General features: G+C 34.4%; 1 protein-coding gene across 1 annotated transcript in view; it reads left to right on the top strand.

The window, feature by feature from the left end:
• Window positions 1–26,512, top strand: part of LOC145326943 (uncharacterized) — a 64,930-nt gene that overhangs the window by 23,892 nt on the left and 14,526 nt on the right. The window contains exon 7 of the mRNA XM_080170392.1: window positions 22,738–22,802. Within this exon, the coding sequence (XP_080026518.1) occupies window positions 22,738–22,802 (65 nt within the window). The remainder of the gene's footprint in view (window positions 1–22,737; window positions 22,803–26,512) is intronic.

Below are 26,512 nucleotides of genomic sequence, written 5' to 3'. Positions count from 1 at the left end.
CATCGTACTCAGGTGTGGTGATGATGTTGTTGTTCTCGTCTATTGTGTCAAGGTGTTGACAGGAACACAACCGCAATCCGTCCAAGGTAGGATGGTGGTAGGGCTCCAATACTCCATGATCATCTAGGTTATCTCCAGGCTGGTCCATGGTAGATCCTAAAAAGAGTTAGTGCGCGTGCTCCAACCGGTTCCTTGGGGTATCCTGGCTATGGTAATCTAAACAAAAGAAATTTTAATAATCTTTTATTAATCCTTTTATCCCTGGGATATTCTAGAAATTCTTTCGTTACAGATAGACCTATAATGGATTGGTTAGTCATCTCTATTTCTGTTAAATATAACTTTTTCCTGAATATAAACAATATTTTATATAAAAATGTATAAGTACAATTAGTATTTACATATCGTATTATTTTCTTTGGTTACATTACTCGTATATATGTAAAAATATAAGATTTTACTAACAAAAGTTGGTAACCCTTTGTTTGTATATTTTGTATATGTACATATGGTTTATACCATTGTTGGTATTAGCTGTATTTATGTTATTTTTAACATGAATAAATTTTAATCATTTTAAAGACTAATATCTTACATTACGTCGCTATCAAGTGCACCTTTTAAACTTAATATCTATAAAATATATCGTTTGACGTCCGTAATTAAATTTTACGTAACAATAAGTTGTCAACCCTTTGTTTATGTTTGGGCGGTCAAAAGTGATAGGGGTTGGATTTGAGCGAGGTTATAAAAAGCTGGCGGCCCAGTAATTATGCTCATTTATATAATAATTGTCTTTGCGAGCGGAGCTTGCGTTCGAGTGTTTAATTTTACCGCTAAATTCCAAGAGAATTTATATAAAAGTGATAAAATATAGTAACCCGTTTGTTTTATATGAATGTTTTTATGTTATAGATTGTTGATATGCCCATTATTGCATTCGTTAGCCGCTATTTAAGACTCAAGAATCTTATTTTCTTCGTCGATAAGGCCTTTATCACTGTGTTTTTAAACGAAAGTGGGTTAGAAGCAATATGGGTACATCTTCAATATATGACAATTTTATTCTATATTATATTTGTAGTTTTGATAGGACATATCTTAGTCAGCAGGTAAATTGACGTACCTTGTTTTGTTTACGTTTTCCGTCTGCAAAAGTTAAATTCGTTCATCGTAAACAAAACTTATAGTGACACAGATATATTCCATCATTCTACTCGTTTTAACTTTTGATTACAGCGTTCCCTTTTTATAATCAAAACTTATTTGAGTCCTGATTCAAATCTTCTAAAACAATTTTACTATAGGTTTTAAAATAAGATTTTCTTTTTACTTAATTCAATTATAATGACGCTAATTGATAGATTATTTACGTTACGAGTAACTCAACCATATTATAAAAAAATGGTCGCTTACAAAAATTATATTTAGCTAGCTTTATCGAAAGTGTTTTTAAAACATCATTGAAGATATTCAGATTTAGCTAGTACATAAGTTTTTATTTCTTGATACATCATAATGAATATGTTTTTGATAGCTCAGCGATAGCTATTTTTAAGCGTTGAATCATGTAAAATTAATTACGTATTCTTTAACTTAATTGAAACTAATAAAACAAAGTTTTAATGTTTGAATAGCTTAACGATAGCTATTTTCAAGCGTTGAATCATGTAAAGTTAATTACATATTCTTTAACTTAGTTGAATCTAATAAAACAAAGTTTTAATGTTTGAATAGCTTAACGATAGCTATTTTCAAGCGTTGAATCATGTAAAATTAATTACATATTCTTTAATTTAAAGAATTTTACTTTTAGATGATAAATCAAAGTTTAATGGTTAGGAGGTTCAACCATAGTTGCTTAAATACAAAAAGAAACATTCGTGTGTACAGTCTTTTTCATAAAATTAACTTTACTATATTGCCTTTCAGAATCACTAGTCCTCTATTTTAAATTTACATTCGCTCATAATGTATGTGCCTGACAGCCTGGACGCGCATCAGAATATTAAGGAAAGATTCGAGGAATCAATGAGGGCGGCTGCGGCCACTCTTGCCAATTCCTCGTTTCTTGAAAACTCCTTAGACGACTCGAGTTCAGTGTACAGCGACCAGTCTGGGATGCCAAGCCTTGCTGATGTCGATGACTATGGGGGTACAAGTACTGTAGAGTCCGAAAGGGATCAAGGGGAGATGTTCGGCAACGAGCATCTCTCACTGATGCTTAGTAGAACGATACAAATCATCTGGTCTCTCCTCAATTCGGTGATGCAGAACTCCTGCGGTGACATTGGTGACGATGTTGCCGGAGGTGATTCTGGGTCTGCCGAGTTGGGGAGAGACCAGAAGACGAGTCTGGACACCTTCAACATGGATGGCTTAATTAACATGTTGTTGGGTTTTGGCTTGTTTTCATGTGCTCTTATAGTGGTCTTCTTCGGCGCTGTAGGGCTTGAGACTCTTACACGTATTGACAACACCTCAGACAGGTCGCTGGCTCGCTGGATAAGAGATGTATGTACGCGCCTCCGAAACATAGGCGTCAGGACCATTGAGCTTCTCCACTGCAGTAACAGGACCAGCAGGACTAGAGCTGGGGCTATGTCGCCAACTGCGGAGCCGTCGGACACCATGTATGAAGCCGCGTCCTCTGAGATTGATGATATTCTGTCGGATACACAGGTGAGTTTTCTTCTGTTGTATATTTCCTTTTTTTTGTTTTGTATAATTTTTTTTTCTAGCCACCCGATTTGTCTAATAAAGCATCATGTTGGGGCAGGGTTGTTCTGTCCTATTCTCACTTCCTCAACGTTGACTTTCGGCTCTTCCATATATATCGCTCACCGTTTGTCGTCGTTTTATGTCGCCAGAGAAATCCGCTCGGTTACCGCAATTAAGTTGAGATACCAGTTAACATTTACTAAAATCTTAAGTAGCAACCTAATATTATTTCCCTCTGGGAAAGTTAAGAGTTTGCTCGTGCCGTACGTTTTTCATTGGGGTTTAAATGTTAGATCAAGACTTTAATGTTTTCCTTTTGTTTTAGGCTCCCTCTGCTAGTCCATCGACTCCAGCAGAAGTAAGGTCCAGAATTGGCCTGTTTGCCGTACACTGTTTGTCTGCCACTGAGGATCGGATTACTGGAAGAAATGTGCCTGTGGGCTTGGAAACCTCGACGGGAAGTCCTGGCTTCCGTCCGTTGATTGTTGATCAAACAGAGCGTTTACATGTAAGTATCCATGCTTTCGTTTTCTATTAATTTTCAGAAAGAGGCTGTATATGTGTACACGTATCTAGAGGTATTTGCAACTAAAATTCTTTTATTGGTAGAATATTAATCTTAAAATGTATGGTTGCATAAGCATTTTTGAACCGATCTAAGATTTTAATTCTAGTATAAAGTGGGTTGAATTGCTACCTAATCATATAGCTTTACAGGATTTTAGGCATTCTCATTTCCTGATTTTCCTAGACTCGTTGTTGGCGTTGCGATTAAACTAATAAGATCTATTATATTTTAGGCGACCAACTCCATCCCCCTGGCACAATTTTACACCAATATGGGGAGGTGTAATCGAGTCAGCTCTGAGAGGACAGCTGAGGGATCCAGCGACAGCTCTTCCTTGAGCTCTATTATGTGCTTAAGTCGCATTGAATCTCCTTCTGCAGCTGATTTGTCTGTGGTAAGTTTGATAAGCTCTTATAATATTTCTTCGTTGCAAAAATTACGTAACTTAGACTAGGCTGTTTAGCTCAGATAGCTATGCTTTTAGACAATAACTTTACTTTAACTATGGTGTAATTTCTTCCTAATAGTTAATAGCAAGATTCTAGATAAAGTATTAGTAAAAATTGACTCATAAACATATATGGATTAACGTTGACAAATTTTCTTGTGAACATTTATTAACATGGTTGTCTAATAATGTCCCTTTTCTTAATTTTAGGATGCGGCCAGTTTAGTCCCACTGGTTGACGATATCGAGGACCTCGATCTCCCGCCGATTAGATTTAATGCGGTGACTGATGAGATCGAGTACCCCACTCCACTGCGGGTCCTCAGTTTAGAACGTTTGCGCCGCTCCATGCGTACTCCAACGCCTGCTATCTTGGAAGAGATAACATCAGCGGAGAGTAGCTTCAACTCAGCTACGCATTCCTCAGATAACAACAGGACAGAGGATTCCGGCGTCGAGGGAGTCCCTCGACGTCGGGGTCCCATGTTCCCTAAACGCACGCCGTGAAGTGGCGCTGTTAGCTTGGTTGAAACTATGACATACAAATTTTAAGACAATGACCAGTTTTAGACAACATGTGACTAAATTTACAGATTTTCTATTCTTATGTAACTAGTCAAAATAGTAATCACTATGAAGTAAAGACTTTTGTTATTAGACATTATGACTTTTTATACTGTACAAAACCAAACATTAATTTACACTTCTGCCATTATATTATGTACATATATGTTTAGTCTGTAAGGATATTTAGTATGTAAGGAAATGATTATAAGGTTGTATTTTCTTTATGCCCATAATTTTAAAACTTCATTCAATTCTTAATTACTTTCTTCGTAAATGAACTAATCCTTTTTCTTTCTCAATAGTATATTAACAACTGTAATTGCAGCCTTATATCGCAGTTTATTCATTCTTGTTAGCTTGTAAGGGTCATGTATATATAGATATTTAATCGAACTCGCAACTCAGTACCTTTTCTCTAAATTTCATTTATATCCATCCCTGTGCATTAATCGTGAATTTTAATTGTGCTGTGATATAGAGAGGACTTGTAAATAGCATATATTTTTTTTTGTAACTAATATCTAAGTAGACCGAAAGACTGACGTTAGACAAAATTATTTACATACGCTTATTCAAGTATTTTTAAGAAAACTTAGTAAAGACTGTTTGTAACTCAAGTAATTAAAGTAATATCATTGGTTGGATGATCTCATTAAGGAAGTTTTATTTAATTAGTAAGGCTTAGAATAAATAGCGTTTCCCTTTTAAATTTCAATACAATAGTCACAAAGTTTAAAGTCTCAAGGTAAAATGTTCTTATGTCCCTTTAGATTTAAAACTAAGTCTTATTTCCAACAAGTAGAGTTAAATGTTAGGCTTCCGTTAGCTTGTTATTAGGCTATGTGCTTTCTATATGTATAAATTCAACATTTATGTATACACTCAACGTTTAGCAATCTCGAAGTTTTATTATGTGCCATTATACAGCTTATGTCCAAATTATATTAACTAAGATGTTAAATTGTCAGAAAACTTCTTACTATCATAATGTTTTTTTGAATACTGTAAAAATAAAAGTTTATGTTCTGTTTTCAAAATTGATTTAAATTTAAGTTTTCACCAAAGAAAAATATTTGTCAAAAAAAATTTTTATACCTTTCTAAAGATTATTTACTTTTGTTTAAATAAATATAGCAATTTTAAGTAGCGTATACACTGTTATTTACTGATTTAGTATTTGTTGTGTACAACTCCCGTTTACGTAGCTACTCTATAAGTATTATTGTCTGTTCCTTAATTTAGTTAGATACATAATTAAAGTTTATTTTTGCAAGGTGCTTAGTTTAGCTTACATTCACTTGGTTTATGATAACTTGTATAAATAACAAAATTTCTTGTTATGTCCTTTTTTGATACCTCTACTATGATTTATGCGATTAATTTCCTATCGTTTTCAATAATTACATAGAGATATATGAGAATATAAGTATTTTACATCAATACACATATGTACAAGAGGTTTTATCATATGCAAAACTTTTATATCGTTAGGATACGTCCGTACGTCATTGTTAGAAATCAGATTATAAGAATCAGTTTTAATCTAGTTTACTCTTCATGGATAGTGGGGAGAGTACAATGCCCAGAAATGAGGAGGACTGTGTCTCTCAGATTCTCTATTTGGCGTGCTACTGCCCGTAATTCGTCTGTTATAGTCTGTCGGTTTCTATACTCTTGCTGTCTATACCGTATAACCAAACGGTTGTATGCGTCTCTATAAGTGTTTCTAAGTATACGACAGTGCAAGTATCGTACAATACGACTAGGTTGGCTGATTCCACAACTAATTTTAAACGCTAACATTTCTTTAATCATCGTAAGCAAGTTATAACAATATTCTACTAGGTTTGCGAAGGTCTCATGTAGAACCCGTTGTGATCTAGGCATAGGCTTTCGGAATCTAGTTTGCATTTTATAGCTTTTGTAAAATATTCTGTTAAGACTTACGTGTTATGTGATAACTGTAGTACTTCACAAGGTTGGTGATTTCCTCACTTGTGGATATGTTATAGTAAACTGACTCAATTTCAGGGTAAAATTTAAATTATCGTTATTGTTTACTACTACTAAAATTCTGAGTGGGCGTTTCCTGTCCGAAGTTATAATTAAAGTTTTTGACATATATTTTTTTTGTATGTAGAGTGGTTATAGTTTCTAATAACTAATCAACTCATCATAATTCAAGGCGTATATATATAGGTTGCCTATTAGTACTGCTATGTTTGTACACTTTGTACAATTTGTATTAAATGTTTTAAATAGTTTTTGTGTATATTTTAGGGTGCGTATTTAACATTTGTAACATTCGCATTTTTGTACAATCTGTATCAATCGTTTGACTCTGTTTGCCTATACAGATTCAAAACTCTCTATATGCAAAAAAATTTCTTTTTATGTAAGTGTTTTTGAAGGGATCGACTCTTTAGTCGACGTATATTGCATATAGTTGGTCTCCCCGTTGATGAGAAAAGATGTATATTTTACCACTGAATATATAACCTTGAGTGGGAAAATTTACATGAATATGATAACTTAGTTATCAGATTAGAATAACATATTATCATATTGTTCACAAGTTTACAGGGTAAATGGAAATGTAAATTATGGTTGTGAACTTGTGCCATTCCGAAATCTGACATGTCTATCATTTATTTTCCTAAGTCGTCGACCTCCGGTAATAAATACGGAATCGAGTGTCATGTCCTCGTCGGCACTTGAGTCTTCTATGTCCGAATCAGAATCTAATGGTTTCTTATTTTGTGACGCTTCTTTTCGTGTTTCTAAGGGTGAGTGTGCGCGTATTCCTGGTTGTGGATCTTTTGAATTAACCGGAAATATAAGCGGAAGTGTGTCATTTTTAACTAATGTGGCTATCTCTTGATTTGTGAGTTTATTATAAGGCTTTGTGATAATATCCCTTATTTCTTCTGGGAGGGTGTCAAAATGTTCGTCAATTGGCTTGAACTTTTTGATTTCGTTGAAAGAGTATTTAAATATTTCAGTCTTCTTGTCAGAAATTCTTTCAAGCGTGCAACTGTTAGGGCTTACATCTAAAACTCTATAGGGTGAAATATGATAGATAGGTCTAAGATTGGGGTTAACACCAGGTGTAATAGTGTTATTTCTAACCAAGACAAGATCTCCTATATCAAATTGTTTGTGTATGCGGGTTTTGTTAATATACTTTAGTCTTGCCTCCCTTCCCTTTTCAATAGCTTTTGCTGAAATGTCCAAGTTTTCTTGTATACCGTCCGAGAGATCTTGCACATAGGCTTCTGTGCGAGCTATTTCAGGGTGATATTCATCCGGTTTTATTGCTCCAAAGAACAATTTAGACAGGGAGCTACGTGTCCCGAATAATAATTCCATGGGTGAAAATCCAGTTTTTGGTATTTTAGTGCAATTATATTGTCGGACTATTAACGGTAGTAGATATACCCATGAGGTTTTTGAGTCTTGCGCCAAAATTTTAATGATTGGCCATTTTATTACTTTGTTGCTAGCTTCCACCAATCCTTTAGAGGGTGAAAAGTACGCAGTAGAATACAAAACTCGGATGCCAATAGAAGCAAAGAATATCAAATTTTGCTTTTCTAAAAATGATTTTGCATTGTCGCACAATATTTGTCTGGGGGAGAAATTAGGATAGAAATAAAACATGAATTTGTTTATAAATTCACGGGATGTGAGTGATTTCATGGGATATGCAAGAATCATTCCTGTTAGTTGGCAGACTATAGTGAGGATATGATTATAACTACGATAGGGGGGTAAGGATTGTATGTAGTCAATACTTACACATTCAAAAGGTCTTGAAATTGTACTATAAGTTCCTACTTGTTCTAGTTTTGTAGATGAATTTTGAAGTTGACAATTTAAACAAGATCTAGTGTAATTTCTAACATATTTCTTAAGATTAGGGTGGAAGAAATTTTGCATATTTAAAAGCATTTTAATTTCTCCACTATGTACTAACAAAAGATGAGTATAGCATACTAATACTGGTAGTAGTTTGGTTGGGAGATAAACTTTTAAATCTCCTTTTATTTTTGTAAACAGAATCGTGTCTTTAAGTTCGTAGTTCTGTCTTTTATAAGTGTAGGTATTTGATTTAGAGGTTAGACAACGTGTGTAAATATCAGAGTATTCCTCCTTTTGGTTTGCAATTATATTTTCTATGCTAATCCTTTCTTTTAGGATTTCCAAGGGTCTTAGTACTTTGCCTATAACTCTATGTTCTGCGGCAAGTGAATTTATGGTGATTTTGGGTTTTTGTTGCTTTGGCTGTGGGGGTTGTTCATCATAACCCAAATAGTCGGGGTTATCCATAATGAACTGTGTCCATTCTTCAATAGTCCAAACTTTATATTGGGGTAAGTTATCTTCAAACCCAGATTTAACAAATTTAGGTAGGGCTACCTTTTTAATGCTTGGTAAAGTAGCCTTATATGCCCTTGTTAAGAAATCTGCCAAATTGTCTTCTCCTCTTAGGAAGGACATTGTTAGCTTCGGTATTAGAGTTAACAGAGTGGTATTCCACCTTTTCAACTTATTAACGGCTGTTAATGCTTTAGGATTGAAGAGATAGTAAGCACACTTTGCGTCTGTTAACAAAGTACATTCACAGCTTGGACCTATTAGAGTTCTAAACGAGTTTGCTGCATAAATAATTCCTAGGATTTCAATGTCTATGATATGTAATCTTGACTCAGCAACGGTAATTTTCTTTGAGGTATATGCGATAATTTCAAACATAGAGGCTAAAGATTTTAAATTAAAGCTATTGGTTGATGAGACCATTGCGGGTCTTACTATGTGTTGCTCTTTGTGTCCATATAGTAAAAATACAAAAGGGGGTTTTGTTTTGTCTGAACAGTGTTGAGTGACAGGTTTGGCACCCTCTATATTTGTGATAACTATCACAGGACGGTACATAGCTACACTAAGAGCTTCAAATATGAGTTGTTGCGGATCTAGATATACATATCCATGCTCTAGTTTGCGAATAAATTCTAAGAATTTATCCCTATCATTATTAAATACAAATTGAATATACTTTTGTCTCAACATCGTAGAACGTATAATTTTTGATGCTCTTTGCAGGATAGTGGTCAAAGGTGTTTGAACTTTATTTAGTTCTAGAAGCAATTGTAAAGATATCCCGAGACTATTGTGTACAGTGTCTTCAGGATAGCCCAAAGTTTTACTAGCCAAATATTCAAACTCAGGTGGTCCATCTTCAGACATACGCTTCGCATAATCCTTAATGTTTTCACCTTCATTCTGCAAAGGTAGGGGTAGAATTGGTAACCTATTATCATAAATAACATGGTGTACAGGGTCATCGAAGTTTAGCCCAGGGGGTAGGGTTTTAGCCTGTAATTCTGGTGTCACTATTTGCGCTAAGACTGCCGAATATGAGCCAGTTGAGGTGCCGGCTGCGTCTGACAAGATAATCTTAGGTGCGGATAAGTTAACTAATTTGCTAAAAATTGGTCCTGAAGCTAAAGCTTTCTTAATGTCTTCGAATGCTTGTCTTTGTTCTGGAGTTGGGACAAAAGTTTTACCTATTCTAGTAGAAGTAAGTGAAGTTAGAATATGTGTAGGAGCCATAATATCAAATCTTAAATGTTTATGCATACTTTGTAGTACTCCCATAAAAGATCTCATTATAGTAATATCAGTAGGCATGGGAATATTTAGAAGTTTTTGTACTCGCCTTTGATCTACACAGCAATAATTATGTGAAATGAAGAACCCAAAGAAATTTACCCTACTTTTAAAAAGTTGTGATTTCTTTAAACTAATCTTTCCTTTATGCGTGTGTATTCTCCCCATAACTTTCTTCAAAATCTTAAAATGTATATTCAATGATTCTGATCTAGTTTTAGCTAGTTCAGTTGAGACAATGAAATCATCGTAAATGTGTTGGACTTCTGGGATAGGTGAGTATACCATCTTGGCTAAATCACCATCCATTACAACATTACCATTATCATCATAAACCAATTCCCAGTGTAATATCTTTTCCATAAAGCGTGATAGACTTTCAGGTGAAGTCTTAATGCCGGTTGGTAAGGATGCATGTCTAAAAGCTCCTAAGGGGGTTGCAAACAATGTTAGGTCTCTGCAAGAAGGTTCTAGCGTTATACTATGAAAGGCGTTAGCCATGTCACTACTACTATGCACAAATTTGTCCCTTAGTGACTGAATCAAATTTTCTGCTGTGGATAGCAGTGCAGGTTCAGATTGCAGACAAGGATTCAATTGTTGAAAATTTACAATTAAACGAGGACAGCTCCCCTGATCCGACTTTGGAATCAGATAAGCTGGGCTTGCATAGTTGTTATAGGAATCCCCATCCAAATTAGCTCTTTCAATGGTGCCGTTCTTTAACAAAAACTCTAAGATAGATTGCATTTGCATTTTCTCTACGGGTGATAAATAATATAATTTCTTATGCTGGGGTAAAGTTTGACCAGGTTTTAGTCTAATTGTATAATTGCCTAGATATTTACTCATGTTACCTCTATCAGTAGAATGTGTAGATATGATATCAGGGTAAGATTTTAGGAATATGTCTTCTATATAATGTCTTACCTCTGGTGGATAGTCTGACAGCACCACAAGATCCTCTGGTTTAACAAACTGATCCTTAGGCACACTGTAGCCAGTAGGTTCTGTTACGTAGTCCATGAGGTTATCAGATTCAGCTATATGTTTTAAGCCAAGTTCAATAACGTCATCACTATTTTCAAAAAGCTTATTCCTTTCAGGATCTGGTGTAGTTAGAATTTCATCAATATTAGATCGGTAATCAGATAAGGCTACTCCTGGTATTGGAGTGTCATTGTTTATAGCTGTAGGATTCGGTATATATCCATCAGCTAAAGGGAAAGATCGTTCTACCAGATTGATGGCGCTGTATTTTGGTAGCTATAAGAGTTGGACTGAATTGTTTCTGGTGTCTAGTGAGATCTGATTGATGGCTGGAGCCGTAGCTTTCTCTGCGTGTTGTTCCAGGGCCTGTACAATCTCATCTAGCTCAGTTGTCACAGACACATTGTGTAGGAATGATTGTGTGAAATCAAAGTCTGTGGTGATTTCCTTGACTACAAATTGGTTGCTGGGTTCCAAGTATCCGGTGATAACAGTGTTAATGATTGCATGTTCAGTGACATTTGTTATCATTGCTCTTCCACTAAGTTGTCCTCGGTTGTTGACAGTCAGTTGCGTTTGGCCAGGTTGAATTTTGATTCCTCCATTTCTATCATTAGCAATGTGGTCATCGCTGAGAATGACTTTTGTTCCAGGCGCTAAGTTGAAGAAATGGTTGATGTTCATTTCTATAGTCTGAGTTTCATTAGGCTCAATTTTGTCTATTGTCCCTGTGCAGAGTTGTAACTCATAATCAGAACAGAACAGGCTATCTAGTACTCTCCCAGGATGGAACATAGAGTATAGATATGGTGCTGGCGGGTGATTATCCGCAACGAAAGTCAACCCTAATTGGAGATCTCTGATGCCGTTCATTCCAATGATCATAGGTGTGACATTCTTGTGTTCCTCAGGTACAATCATAAATGGTACTGGTCTATAGATGCCTGAGAATTGTGTGAGACGAATCATGAGGGTTATCTCTCCAGCTACTGGAATTTTGTGTCCAGAATAGCTGACAAGAACCATGTCACTCTTTTCCAGATGGTTCTTAACCTCATTTTGTTGTACTCCAAATAACATACCAAAATAGCTGGTTGACATGATATTTCTGTCTGCTGCTGAGTCAAACAAAGCTGTCATGTATACATCGTAGTTTCCATTTGACATACAGCCGGAACAGTTCAGGTACATTTTCCTATTTTCATCCATGATAGCTGCAGAACTATCTACCGCTAAAATCTTGGGGTCGTTTGGATCCATTCGAACGGTGATAGCGTTAACTCTACCTGTTCTGCCACGCTCCTTGGATTGTCCATTGGCTTTGGCCTCAACCCATTCTTCATATGCCTGTCTAAACACACCACCAGGTCTTACTTTACCACTATGGTACAGTTCCATCATTGCTGGTCGTCCAGGGCATAGGTGTTGCGCGTGGTATAGGTCTTTGCCATACTTCTTGTGACAGCTTGGGCAGTATCCGGATGTTAGTGCTGTTTGATATTGTCGTCCTTGGTCATCGCACAGTAGTCTGCATCCATCGGATATTTTGTGGGAATTTTGACCACATGCACCGCAGTAGCGCTTATTGGATGTACCATAGGAGATATGATAATCTTGTTTGGTGTTCTTTTCTTGTGGTTGTCTATCTCTATTATCCCTGTTTTCTCTGTTGTAGGTTTTAGGATAGGCTGGTTTAGCAGTAACTTCTCTAACTGTTGGCCTTTTATAATAGCTTGACGTAGCGGCAACTTTAGCAGGTTGTTTGTCTCTGTTCATTCTTGTATCCCTGTCATGTGAGTAGTTGGTGTTGTTCGTCTTTTTATGAAGCGATAAGTCTCCATTGTAACTGGCTGATACACCATTCTGCTGTAGGTCCAGATCTAGGTCTTCAGTTCTAGGATACATGGAAGCGGTCAACTCATGATATGTAGGGGATCTTCCAAGATCATGTGTGAGATTGTGATGGTTTTCAGATGCTATATTGCGGCTATTTGTTGGTAAGCTACGTTTGAGTGCCTCCACTGCAGTTATGTTGAATACATTCTGTCTTTCCTTCTTGTCTGTATAATGAACAGCGGCTCTGCTGGCAAGATTCTGAATTGTACTGACAAGCTTAGGGAATGACATGGCTTTGGTTCCCTTAAAGGCTATCAGCTTAGCTTGAGCTTCCTGTGGGCTGATGAGTATATCATACTGTAGCAGTAAGCTATTGTAGACACTTTCAATAGATAGTCCAAGATTGAAACTCTGCTGGATAGTAGTATATGCTTCGCCAGTTGTGGTTCTAAGCATAAAGGTTTCAAATTCTGATCTTGAGAGGTTACATAACTCCTGAGCAGTGTTCATCTCTGATAGGTAATCAGTAATGTAGGGTGGTTTACCATCTCCTTTGAAGCAATGCTTGAGAGGGAAGGTTCCATTGGCTAACTTAAGCTTTTGATCGTTGCTTAGGGTGCTCTTACTTGCATAGCTGCTTGGTGGTTTAATTCCAGTTTGGTTGGTGAAGTTACTGAAGTGTCGTTGAGTGCGTTTGTCATTCTCCACTTGTACAATACGCTGGGCTTCAAACTCAACTTCACGTCTTTGTTCCTCTTTGTATTCCCTCATCTGGCGTCTTGGTTCTCTCACCATTCTGTTCTGGTTCCTCCTGGTTGGGCATTGGTTCCTCTCTTCGTGTATCATCTCCTGCAGAAGCTGCATCAGCTGACGGAGTTCTTCTTCCAGGCGTCGTCGAGCGTCCTCGACGTGGAGTGTTCGCCTTTTCAGCGTTGTCATCTTTCTTACTTTTATTAAATAATGGCATTACAGCTAGCTTAAAGCTTTTAAACTTTCTATGAGTTCTTTAAAGAAGCTTATGAGATGTTGTACTATTTTAGGATTTAAATAGCAGAGGTACAAGAAGAAACCGACTAATGTGCTTAACGTTAAAACAATCAGGAATTGTTTACAATAACAAATTTTTCTTTTAAAATTGTTAAATATAGATGAGTATGTATTGTCTACTTCACCTACAGTTGTTTCTACGTCGTGAATGCTTGCGTGTGAGCTTGGAATCTTATTCTGGAGTGTGCGCTAATGCACTCTTAACCTTAATTAAGCTCAACTGTAGAAACACTTTTACTTAGATTTATTCTATATTTGCTTACAAAGCTAATGTGGGTTAGTTAGCTATACAAATTAGCTATAAGGTTAGATAGAATGTTAAAGTTTGCAGCGAAGTTAATTTGGGTATGCTAATATACTATCACAAATTAACTGTTATCTGCTTAGGCGTCGACTTTTCCTAGCAAATGTTATTGTTGAGAAAAACAGCAATTTATAATCCTTGTTGAATTCTTACTTCACTCTAAGGATATGTAGCTTACAATCTGCTTATTCCTGTAAGGCTTTATGAATATAACTTACTAAGGTTCACTCCCAAAGGATCGTCTATATTCTAATAGTATTGCAACTGTTTTGCCTGAATATCAAAGATCTCGCACCCAATACTTATAGTTGTATTAGGGTATGCCTACCAATCCTACTAAGTATTATTCGCGAATTATTACGGGGCTTCACTTGTGATTTCAATCCCTATAACTATATTATTGAGACTCAATTTAGATTATCCTATATATATGAATATAATCAGTTCGTTTTCAAGGTTATTATAGACCGGATGTGCTCTACTTAATTAGTGAGAACACAATATTCTATGTGTCTTACTGAAGTGTGATATCCTACGCAAGGTGATCAATCTATACGCTGGAAGTTGTCAATCAAACTCTTTAAAGTAGACTACAAAGTTGGTGTTATTGCTTGGTCAAATATTATTGAAAATCAAATTAGCTGAATTAGTGCACTTTTTTTCTAAAAAAAGGTAACAATTTTAGATTATAAGGACTATGAACTATATGTACACACTTTATCTTACTTGGTTATAGATTTTATACTAATAGTCCTAAGTAAAATTAAATTTTCTCAATGGTATAAAAAGAAAATATTCTTTCTTTGTTTTAATCCGGATGTGTATAAAGACAGTAGAGTACTTCCAATATTACTTGCTACTTCTTTTAGAGACGTCCCAAGACTCCCAAGATAGGCTGCTGCAACCTTTTGCTGCATTTGGTTACTAGAACTTTGTCTCTTATAAGTGTGCTTTTAAATTACATATAGGGCTTAGGTTGTTGACTATACTTTTAAATCACTAATATTCACTATCACTAATGATTGATGGTTTATAACTCTTCTCAAGTTGTCTGTTGAATTCTGGCGGCACATGAAATAGAAATTTTAGCATTAGCAAAGCAAGTAAAAATTTAGTTTTCATGTCCTACTTATTGTTGAGTGAATTGTTTATTGTATTTATGTTTATGTTTGTAAGGAACATACAAACAAAAGAAAATTTTCTAAGTTAAGATTGAATTAAAAACTTTCTAAGTCAAAATAAAATAGAATCACTCTAAGTCCAAAGTTGGAAAATTTTGACTAAGTCCAAAAAGTTTCTAATGAAATTATTCTAAGTACAAAATCAATAAATTTTGGCTTAGGAAAAAAAAATCAAAAATTATCTTAAGTACAAAAAGTTAGCAAATTTTGACTAAGTCAAAAAAAATTTTCTTATTGAAAATATACTAAGTACAAAATTAGTGAATTTTGACTAAGTCCAAAATCTTTCAATGAAATCATGCTAAGTACAAAAATAGTGGAATTTTCTTGAGACAAAAGAAATAGAATTACTCTAAGTCCAGACGTGGAATATTTTGTCCGAGATGAAATTTCCTAACAGTTCATTCACAACGCTACTTTAGAGATTGCCTATAAGTCAAAAGAAATAGAATCACTCTAAGTCCACTATTGGAATATTTTGACTAAATGCAAATCTCGCTAAGTTAAGGATTTTAAAATTATAAAGTATTAGAGTGTTAGAATTATCCTTCACCAAAAGAAATAGAATCTCTCTAAGTCCATGATTGGAATATTTTGGCTAAGACAAAAATACTCTAAGACAAAATTTTCTTTTAAGTGTGGAAAATGAAATTTGTTAATCTAGTTGGAAAAATCGTAATTATTACAAGTTCGAATTTTGGTAAATTTCCAACCAAGTTCCCAATTTCATAAAAATTACTATAAGTCCAGAAATTCGAGATTCTCTCTGTAACAAAAGAAATAGAAACGGTGCTAAGTCCAAAAGTGGAATATTTTGCTCAGAGTCTCAGGAAGTCTCTGGAGTTATTTTCTCTGATTGCATACAGCAATTTGTCTACACTTATATCATTCCAACCGATCGATGTTGAGAATATCTTTGAGACTTTGAAATATTTTGTTTAACTCAAAATTTTTGGAGGCTATGGTTATTTTGATACATCCGCGTATAAATCAGAATTGCATTAAGAATATAAGTCCTAGGCATGTATAAGTAAGTGCAAATCTCAGAAAATCGGTTCTAACGGCACCAAAGTATTAGTACAGTTTAACTTGAGTATAAATGCTACAAGTTTGTAATAATCTTTTGGCCCTTTACTACGACTCAAGAGTACTAACTGCTTTCGGCATATTGTTTCAGAAACATGGCTCCAAAGACAATATGTATCCCAACTAACAGCGTTTCCCGTGTTCTATAGGATTTGCTCCTAAGTTTTCATTTAATAAGGCAGTTCAAAATGGTCCTTTACAAATAGTATTTTGATAGCTTATAAATGAAAAGTTACTCCATGCTTGATTCTTAATAAGTTCTGGTTTAAATATCAAAGATTCAAGTATTTCAACACTTAGAGAATTTCCGAATAAGTAAAAATCATACTAAGTCCGAAGATTTATATATATACTCCGCCACCTAGCACAACTCCTAAGTTTCAAAATTCTGACTAAGTCCAGAAATCAAAATTTTGCGCATAGCTCAATCATAGATTATTCCAAATCAAGTGTTTTACTAAAGAGAGGCGGACATGGAGGTGCCGGTGTGCTGGTATTCTCTAGGGCCTCTAGAGTGTCAACCAGTGCGAGTGTCCTTATAGGGCGGCGACCAATGGCCACAAATATGCTAGCATTCTCTAGGGCCTCTAGAGTGTCAGCTAGTGCAACTGCTCGTACACGAGGCTCTCAATTGCATTTGTGTCGTGCCTTTCAGTCCCTATCTCTTCAAACGCCTCATAGTCCTAACCTTGCTTCTCAAATAGTATCACAGGTTTTGGTAAATCCGATTTTGCCATAGCTACAATTATTCGATTTTGGTAAAAATACCTGCCTTAGGCGGTTCGGGTACGGTAAGGAAAAAAAGAAAAAAAATTTATAAAGTAAAATTTTTTCTAAGATACAACCGGTAAGTTGCACCATTGTGTGTGCGAATGGGGCGTTTGTCCATATTTAGGTATGGAGACCGCTCTTCTATGAGTACTACTAAAACCTAATTTTAATGCAATACACATAGACATTCTCATTGTCGGTTCGCTTGTTTAGAATGCTTAACCCTCTATTCCCACAAGTATAATACGAATTTGGTTGAGCTGGTGGAAGCTCAACAAAAGACCCACGCGAAGTATTATATTGCTTTAACCTAAGAATAAATGGTTGGTTTTGATATTCGATCAGAATCATATAAGTATATTAAGTATTAAGGAAGGAAAATGTTTTTATAAAGTGTATTTATATCACAAGTGCATAAGTTAAGTATGGAAATATTTACAGGATAAGTGTTAAAATTATAAGTAGAGTAGGACAGAAATGTGCCCTAAGTCCCAAGCAGTGAATTGTGCTAAGTGTTAGAGTTCTAACATAAGGCCTGAGCTCAATTCATGCTAAGTACTAAGGGGCCTAAATTTAAACTACAATGCATGCCAAACAACTAAGTCATTACCTTTTAAAGCCAGAAAGAGAAGTTGATGGTAGGAGAGTTAGTAAATAACTGAATAAATTCAAGAGGTACATGCTATAACATTAGCTCTGGACCAGGATTTTAGTGTTTGTCTGTGCAATTAAATATCTGTGTGTTAATATGTGACGTAAATCAGGCATGGTTGTAGGCATACATATATGTACTGGTTGTTTATATGATTACATTAACTATAAACATAATATCTTTAATAAACATATACTATTAGCAAATCACATACAGATTACCATGAATAGGCTTTCGTTACCCATATATGGTGTCATATAGGTAGAGACAGGCCTATGAATGCATAAATTGATACAAATAATGCCTTGGGCCTAGCTAAAGTAATTGTGTCTTGCCCCTGAGTGCTACTAGTTAATTGCAGGGCACGTGTCAATCAAAGGTTCATAATATGATCTATATAGTGTTGATTTTATATCAAGCATAGATAGATAGTTGTGGATGCGAAGCATTTCTGTAAAAGTCTCATATGTACGTTCAAAGAATTTGAAAATTGAGGATCGCATCTCCATTACTGAGTGTCATGTATAGCCTGACCTTCACAGCAAGCTACAGATTATGACTATGTGTGTGTTTTATATGTTTCTCAAAATAAGCAGATTTTTGAAAATGCAGAAATAGCACAAATGTATGTAAAAAAACAAGGAATATAAAGACCTATTTATCGCAGTACAACCTTAGCTAAAACAGAACAGTAAAAGGTTAAACAGTATTTATTTGTTTGTTGAGTTAATCTTCATTTCCTATTTTCTCAATTTAGCCCTTGTATAAATTTCATGATTATAATAACCATAGGCTTGATACCGTTTAGTTAGCTGGGGCATTTGGTCCCTTAGTGCTAACAAAACTAGTTTTAATTTTCATTTTTTTTCATTTTAACATTCGCGGATAGCTGTCTTTAATACGATGTGATAGATAACTATTCTGGATTTGTAAAATGAAAAATTTTACTGAAATTAAATGATAATGATAATGCTATACATTAAATAACTATGCTCAAATTTATTTTTGTTGTTTTACAAATTCTCCTGGTGTTTTTACGCACTTTGAGTAAACAGTAATCAAGCGAAAGACACTTTTTAAATGGAAGCAAAACTTTTTAAAAATATAGCATGTTGGACGAACAGACGGTAGCTAAAAAGATACAAATCTAAAAGAAAAATATTTCAACAATATCTGCAAACGAATATTCATAATTTCAAATGTAAAAGACTTTTTTTAAAAACTTACTTTGATGATCTATAATAATGGATTTATTAATACGTGGATCTTGCACCAGATTATCATATGAAACTTGTAGCTGGTTAAGATAACGATCCCCCAATCCACCCTTCCACTCCTACTAAATTAACGAACTAAAGCTATAAGTTATGTCCATGTCAGCAATCATTACGGTACGACAATTTTACATTTTTATCCACAAATATTCTACATCCATTTCTATATATATTCAATGTAAATAATTATTCTTGTTACGCGTTCATTTAGCTGATTTCCATGAGTATGTGTTTGTGTAATGACTTGTCGGGGAATATAGACAAATCTTTTTGCGAATACTAATGTAGCTATTTAAAATTGATTTTTATTATTTTCTAAAAATAAAGTCAAAATAATAGAGGCGTTGCTATACCAGGCGTTGCCACGTTACCAAATACGCAAATGCCGCGGCTTTTTTTTAAAGTAGTGATCCTTGTTTTGTTAGCGCATACCTAATTAGTGTTGTCTAATTATTGCTGCAAATAAATATGTCTTCACAGTAACAATATCATTAAAATTCTCATTACCTTTAGTCAGGGAGAGAGGGAACAATGGCAATTAGATCCAGGGATCTAAAGGGATAAGACAATGGCCGATAAATTGACGTACATCTCCAATGATGATACACAAAAAAACTCTCTGTAGATTAGTGATTGTAATGTTTGGACACTGAACTTAATGGAGCAATTAATCAAAATTCAATAAAAGTCCCCTAAGTTGTTAAGCGAATAAGAAACATTTATTGTAAAACTTTGGGAACTAGTGCAATAAACACCCCAATCACTGTATACCTGTATTCAATTAGGATAAAGATACACAAACTAATGAACATTCAATTAAAATAAATGAAACTTACAAATACACAAAAGCCATTAAAATTTGCACGGTCTAAAATGATTTAATAGTTATTTCTCGCATTGTATTATAAACGGCTTTCCGCGGATATAGAATGTACAATTATAAGATTAAAACTAGTTTTTTTTAGCCCCGAGGTGCCGAAGGCACCGGCTAAAAAAACTGGTTTTAATCTTTTGATTGTACATTTTTATACTCGTAGAAAGCTGTATATAATTCGGTGCTAAACATAGTTTTTTCGTATGGATGAGAACCGGTTCCTATCCACCGGATTCGAATAAATACGAGAAATCTTATTCCAGTATCGCTACGAAACCGACTAATTTCAGGTGGATTAGAACGGTTCTCAGCTATACTGAAAACTCATGTATAACATCGTATTAAAGACAATTTTCCACGAATATTAAATAAAATCATAAAATTAATACAAGTTTTGTTAGCCCGGGAGCCGTAGCGGTTTGTTAGGGGATTGGAACCAATTTAAAGGCAGTAGAAATATAATCTACGATTACTACTTTTTTCCATAATAAGATTGATAAGCATTAAACTCATCGTAATTATGTCATCTTTACAGATATAACTTTAAAGCAGTTTCCCTTGAAATGCCTAGTCGAGCACAGAAAACCTGCTCCACTCCTTATTTTGAAAAAATACATTGTAAATATTGGGATTTATTTATTTGTTTGATTGTATTTCATATTTGCTTGGTTAGGTTAGGTTATATTTTGTAAAGGGTAGCACCGCTTGGTTGGGCACCACAGGTTTAGGCTTTGAAGGGTATGGCTCCCCTGTAGGGGTTAAGAAAAAACATTTTCCCCTCAATTATATTTGTTCTTTCAATGGTAGCCCAAGATGCTTTGTTGCAATTTTTTATTTCTTATTCCTGCGCTACTTATAGGAATATATAAATATTTTAATTTAATATTCTTGAAATGAAGCATTTTTAAAATTCCTTAAATTTGGCCATTTGTGGACAAATAAAGAGATTAAATTGAATGAAATAAAAATCTGATTTTTATCTGAAATTTTAAAACAAGGATGGCAATATTCATTAAAAAATCACGCACAATATCATTAACTTGTGTTTATATATATCCTTATACTAAAGTAACAGGATGTTTGTTTGTCTGTGTGTCTGTACCGAAGGATCTCGCTAACCGCTGAATCGATCGGGTTCTCCTTAACAGAGTAGATTCTCATAGGTCCTAAGAAGGTTTATAACTATTTTGGGGGAGGGTACCACCACCCTCCCAAGAGAAATGACAAAATTTTTTTTTAAAAATTTGTAATATCTGGGTGACTTTAACGTAACATAAAGAGGTATCCGTAACAAAAAGAATTATCGTAGAGACTTTAACAAACAAAAACATTTAAAGTGCCACTAGAGGCCTCTAGGGGCGTAGCCGCTAGTTACATTATATGAAGTAGAAAAAAAATTTTGTCTGTTGCTTAAGGTTTCAATTGAATTGTCCATTTTAGGGAAGCTTCACATAAGTCCAGGGGTAGTTTTTCTTTTAGGCTTTCTAATTTATAGATTTAAGTTTTAGGCTATGTTTTTGACTATGTTCTGCTCTTACCTACCCTAGAAATGCAGAGCCCCTGGGGCCCTGTAACTAACTTTTTGGTACAATAGAGAAGAAATGATTCTAAAGTCTTGTTTATATTAAAAATTTAAATATATTTTTATAAAACTCATCCAAATAACCTTTGTTATTATGTTGTATTGTACTATTTTAAGTTTAACAGCGATCAGAAAATTATTTCAAACCCAAAACCAAAATTCCTTTCAATGCAATGTACTAACGTACTGACCATATTTATAGTGAAGCTTCGCTTTTAAAAATTATGTATTTTATCACCAAAATTTCTCGGAAAAAAAGTTGAATAAACAAATATATTTTAATTGCAGTGATATAAATTTTATACGGACAATTCTTTTTTTTTGCATTTTTGTAAACATACCTAACTTTTAGAATAACAATTTTACAAACTAACATCATCCTTATATAAAAGTAATGGGATATCTGTACTGTCTGTACTGTAGGATCTCGCTATAACCTTTACAGGCATCTTTTGGCGTAGCCGCTTGTAATTATGAATGACGTCATTTATTATTAGGTACTATAAGCTGCTTTCCATAACTTAAAGAAATATAATATACCTCATCAAGATGTTTTATCCTATGAAAATGATGTTTAAGTTTCATAAATATTTTTTATTGGCATAAGCTTGTGAATATTCTTTTAATTCAATTATTGAATTGCTACGCTTACAATATCGTATCATTTCAGCTTATAAATAATAAACCAGTTTAACCAGAAATAGAGTTCAAATTGGACAGAAAATAATAATGGTCCCCAAAGTATTATAAAGTATTCTTAAGTTGGCTGTAAATTTTGGGTAGTTTATCAAATCTTAAATTAGTTGTTTAAACTTTTCCCCTAATGATTTTCCTAATCATAATTAAGGTGTATATCAATTTTTCATCCAGTGTCATAACCCTTAAGAGTCCTGATACAAAAATAGTTATTTCTCGCATCATATTATAAACGGCTTTCCGTGGATATAGAATGTACAATTATGAGATTAAAACTAGTTTTTTTTTAGCCCCGAGGTGCCGAAGGCACCAGCTAAAAAACTGGTTTTAATCTTATGATTGTACATTTTTATATTCGTAGAAAGCTGGATATAATACGATGCAAGACATAGTTTTTTCGTTTGGATGAGAACTGGTTCCTATCCACCGGATTCGAATAAATACGAGAAAATAATTATTTATTATTTTAGTATGTTAGAGGAGCCATGTGCCAATCTTTCATATGCAAGATACATTCCACTTAAAATATTTACAGGTACCAGTTATTATATTACAGTTTACTGTTATTTTTTTCTTTGCATTATATTAGTACTAGCTGCTTCACTCCTAGCACTTAGAGGCTCTATATGTAAGGATTAGAGAAGACATAATAGTTATTTCTCGCATCGTATTATAAACAACTTTCCGCGGATATAGTATGTACAATTATAAGATTAAAACCAGTTTTTTTAGCCCCGAGGTGCCGAAGGCACGGCTAAAAAAACTTGTTTTAATCCCATGATTGTACATTTTTATATTCGTAGAAAGCTGGATATAATTCGATGTTAGACATAGTTTTTTCTTATGGATGAAAACCGGTTCCTATAATTTCACAAAAAGGTTACATGGTGAAAATCTGTATATTTTGATAGGGTTTTCCTGCTGCTAATAAAACTGCAGTTTTTGCCTGCTTTTGGTGGTTGCGACTGCTAAATATCTGATAATATTGCATTTGTTGCGATCGATTATTTAAGATGCCGCTCCTATAAACGGCTGCATATGCGGCTGTTGAATCATGATTCCTGAGAAAGTTATGCATTTTTTTTTATCCAGGTCAAAAAATACTTTATAGCTAATAAAACAGGAAAGTCACAACTTGCATAGCTTAACAAGATAGATTATGTCCATATGCAATGCAGCAACATTCAGCTGTGTACTAGTCATTACAGGAAGGGAGGGAGGGTATAATTAGGTGTGTATTACACTTGTCTCCAAAGTTTTATAACAACCTTTTCTTATTCGTTAGCTTATCAATTTTAGGGAGTTTTATTGAATTTTGATTGGTTAGTTCATCGATCAAGTTGAGTGTCCAAACGTTTAACCACTTATTGTAATCTACAGAAGGGGTAATTTTGAGTATCATCAAAGGGAAAGTACTTCGATTTATTGGCCATTGTATTATCTCTTAAAATTCCTGAACATTCAGCTGTGTCATTACGGGCATGTTGAAAGTTTGTAGCAAAAAAGCTCAAATTGTTTTGCTTGAGCAATCTGAAATGACTCGATAGACAGACAGATTTAGTTACAGAGTAGTTTTGCTTAACAAAATGTATAAAACTATTATGAAGTTTAAAAAGATATTCTTACAATTCTATATTTATTATAATATACAATGAGCATCACTTTAAGATATGATTATAATAAAAGACTTATTTCATTGTAATAGAGATATGTAGAGTAAATATTTCTATATTTTTTATGAAATTGTTATCCAAAATGAAAACTGGATTAATCGATATATTATTACTTGGATGTTGCACCAGTGGGTTGCTCGCAGCTGGCTTAAACAACGATACACCCCATCCACCCTCTTAATCCATATCCTACTCTCCTACTGAATGAACAAATTGACCAATAAATGAGTTCCATGTTAAGAAGCTAAATAAACGCCAATTTTTTCTAGATCATAATGTCAACGCTTTGTAGTAAAGACGACCCCCAAATATTGTTTCAGTTTTTATTTCGCCTGTTGGCTATACCCTATTCCTGGCATCACATGATCAAACACAAAAAGATAAAAGTTAAGAAAAGAAACACATTTATAGGAAATCTGCTTGTTATCAGTCAAATTATGCACAAGTGATACGAAAAAGGGTCCAGATCAAACAACTAAATTATTTTTGACACCTTTCTCAAACTATTGATCATTAAGTGGAATTCTATGCGCTAGTCTCCAAAGTCGTTAAAGTGAGGCAAAATAAGAAAAAATGCACATGTTCTAGTACCTAAAGTCCAGGACAGCCAGACATTTAAGATCTATTGTCCTATCCCTATATCCCTATGAAACTTTATACGAACCTTGAAACCAATAAATATAACTCTCTATAGCTATCCAATTATTTGATTGGTTTAGACCAGGAATAGGTATAACCAACAAGCAAAAAAATATAAATTAATATTTGGGGGGCAAATGGAGAGGTCGTCAATTTTACGATGTGTTGCCCCCCAACGACAGTTGAAAAACACGTATAGGTTTCGTGATTTTTTCCCGAATTTTTTTTTATTGTTGGCATAAGCTGGGTTTAGACTCACTTGATTGTTTTACCTTTGTTTTAGATCTTATACATACACAAGGAGGGAGGGGGGTTGAGAGATTAAATTAATCTTACCCCTATCTATTCCTTCAAATAAGTATAAGCTATTACAGGCAAACTCCTTTTTAGGAACTACATATTAAAATCAAAATATTAGAAAATAACTAAACAGGAAAATAATAAGAAAACATTTTTTAAAAATGTTAAACAATGCCAAGGCCAGTACAATGTAATTTTTATAAAGTTCAGTAGATAATCGATATATTATTACTTGGATGTTACACTAGATTTTCATGTGCTCTGATAAAGTAATGCTCTTAATTGGTTAAATAATGATAACCCCCATCCATCCCCTCTACTCCATCCTCTCCCCCACCTTCTTGATAAACATACTGGCCATTCAATGCAGTCTTTATTAGCAAGCTTAATTGGTGACAAACTTTCCTCTGTCAATACAACCACGTATATCATATATCCATTATTTCCCCCACCCTTATTTGAAAATAGCATAAAACCTTCTCGTGGTCAATATTAAATTTCCCTAAAAGTTGTGGATCGATCAGTATAGCCTTTTATGAGATCTTATTTAACAATATTATAAATATTAAGGAAACGACAATGGAAGATTATTTGATAAGAATTAATGATGATAAACAAAACTATCCTTTTTCATATAATGAATATTGGTTGAAAAGTTTAGACACTAAGAGAGTATGTTTATAAAACTTTGGGTACTAGTGTGATTAAAAGTCCAATGTCCGCTCCCTTCCTGCTTACAAAAATGCATACAGACACACATCTATGTATTGATGGCACGCATCTAAAAATTTGCACATGTAAAGTAATGAGCCTCATGATGATACAGGGAGGAAAGGGGACATTGGCGATTAGATTTATCTGCTCCCCCATCATGTTTACCAGCTACCAAAAGCAGATTTGTACTCATTAGAACTAAAGGGAATATTATATAATTGCTAATTGTTCTATCCCTCTATCTCCGAAAGGAAAGTGAATTCTTGGCTGTAAGAAACATTGTAGTTACTAAGGTCTTTTATTGGATAACTAGCGGCTACGCCCCTAGAGGCCTCTAGGGGCATTTGAGGAGGGGGGAGTCGAATTTGATAACCCAATTTCTTATTTTAGATTTTAAAAGAAAAAGTAAAAAATATTTTTGGGGGGAGAATTTTTTTTTTTTTGGGGGGGGGGGTTGCCGCACCATCATTTTTATTTTAGTCAAAAAATGTAAAAAAAAAATTTTTTGGGGGGGGGTATTTTTCATTTTTGGCCCCAAGAAAATAGTTATAAACCTTCCCGGGACTTATGAGAAGCTACCCTGTTAAGAATAACCCGATCGGTTCAGCGGTTAGCGAGATCCTTCGAGACACACAGATACACAGACAAACAAACAGACAAACATCCTGTTACTTTAGTATAAGGATAACTGGAGATGTATGTATGCCTATCAGTCCTTATAAAAGTAACAAGATGTTTGTAAATCTGTCTGTCTGTTTTTACCGAAAAATTTCGCCAACCATTAACATACAATATACATGCTCTAATGTTGGTAATGCCTCGCTTAAAAAAAATATATACAGTTTGTTTAGCTCAAAAGATAGTACATGCCTAATTCATTGTTTTTCCCAATTTGTTCAATTTTTTATGGTATTTATAC

This window comes from Acartia tonsa, chromosome 8 (assembly GCF_053477335.1).
Source record: "Acartia tonsa isolate MP-2025a chromosome 8, ASM5347733v1, whole genome shotgun sequence".
NCBI classification, from domain to species: Eukaryota; Metazoa; Arthropoda; class Copepoda; order Calanoida; family Acartiidae; genus Acartia; species Acartia tonsa.
This window is presented reverse-complemented; position numbering and strand designations above follow the sequence as displayed.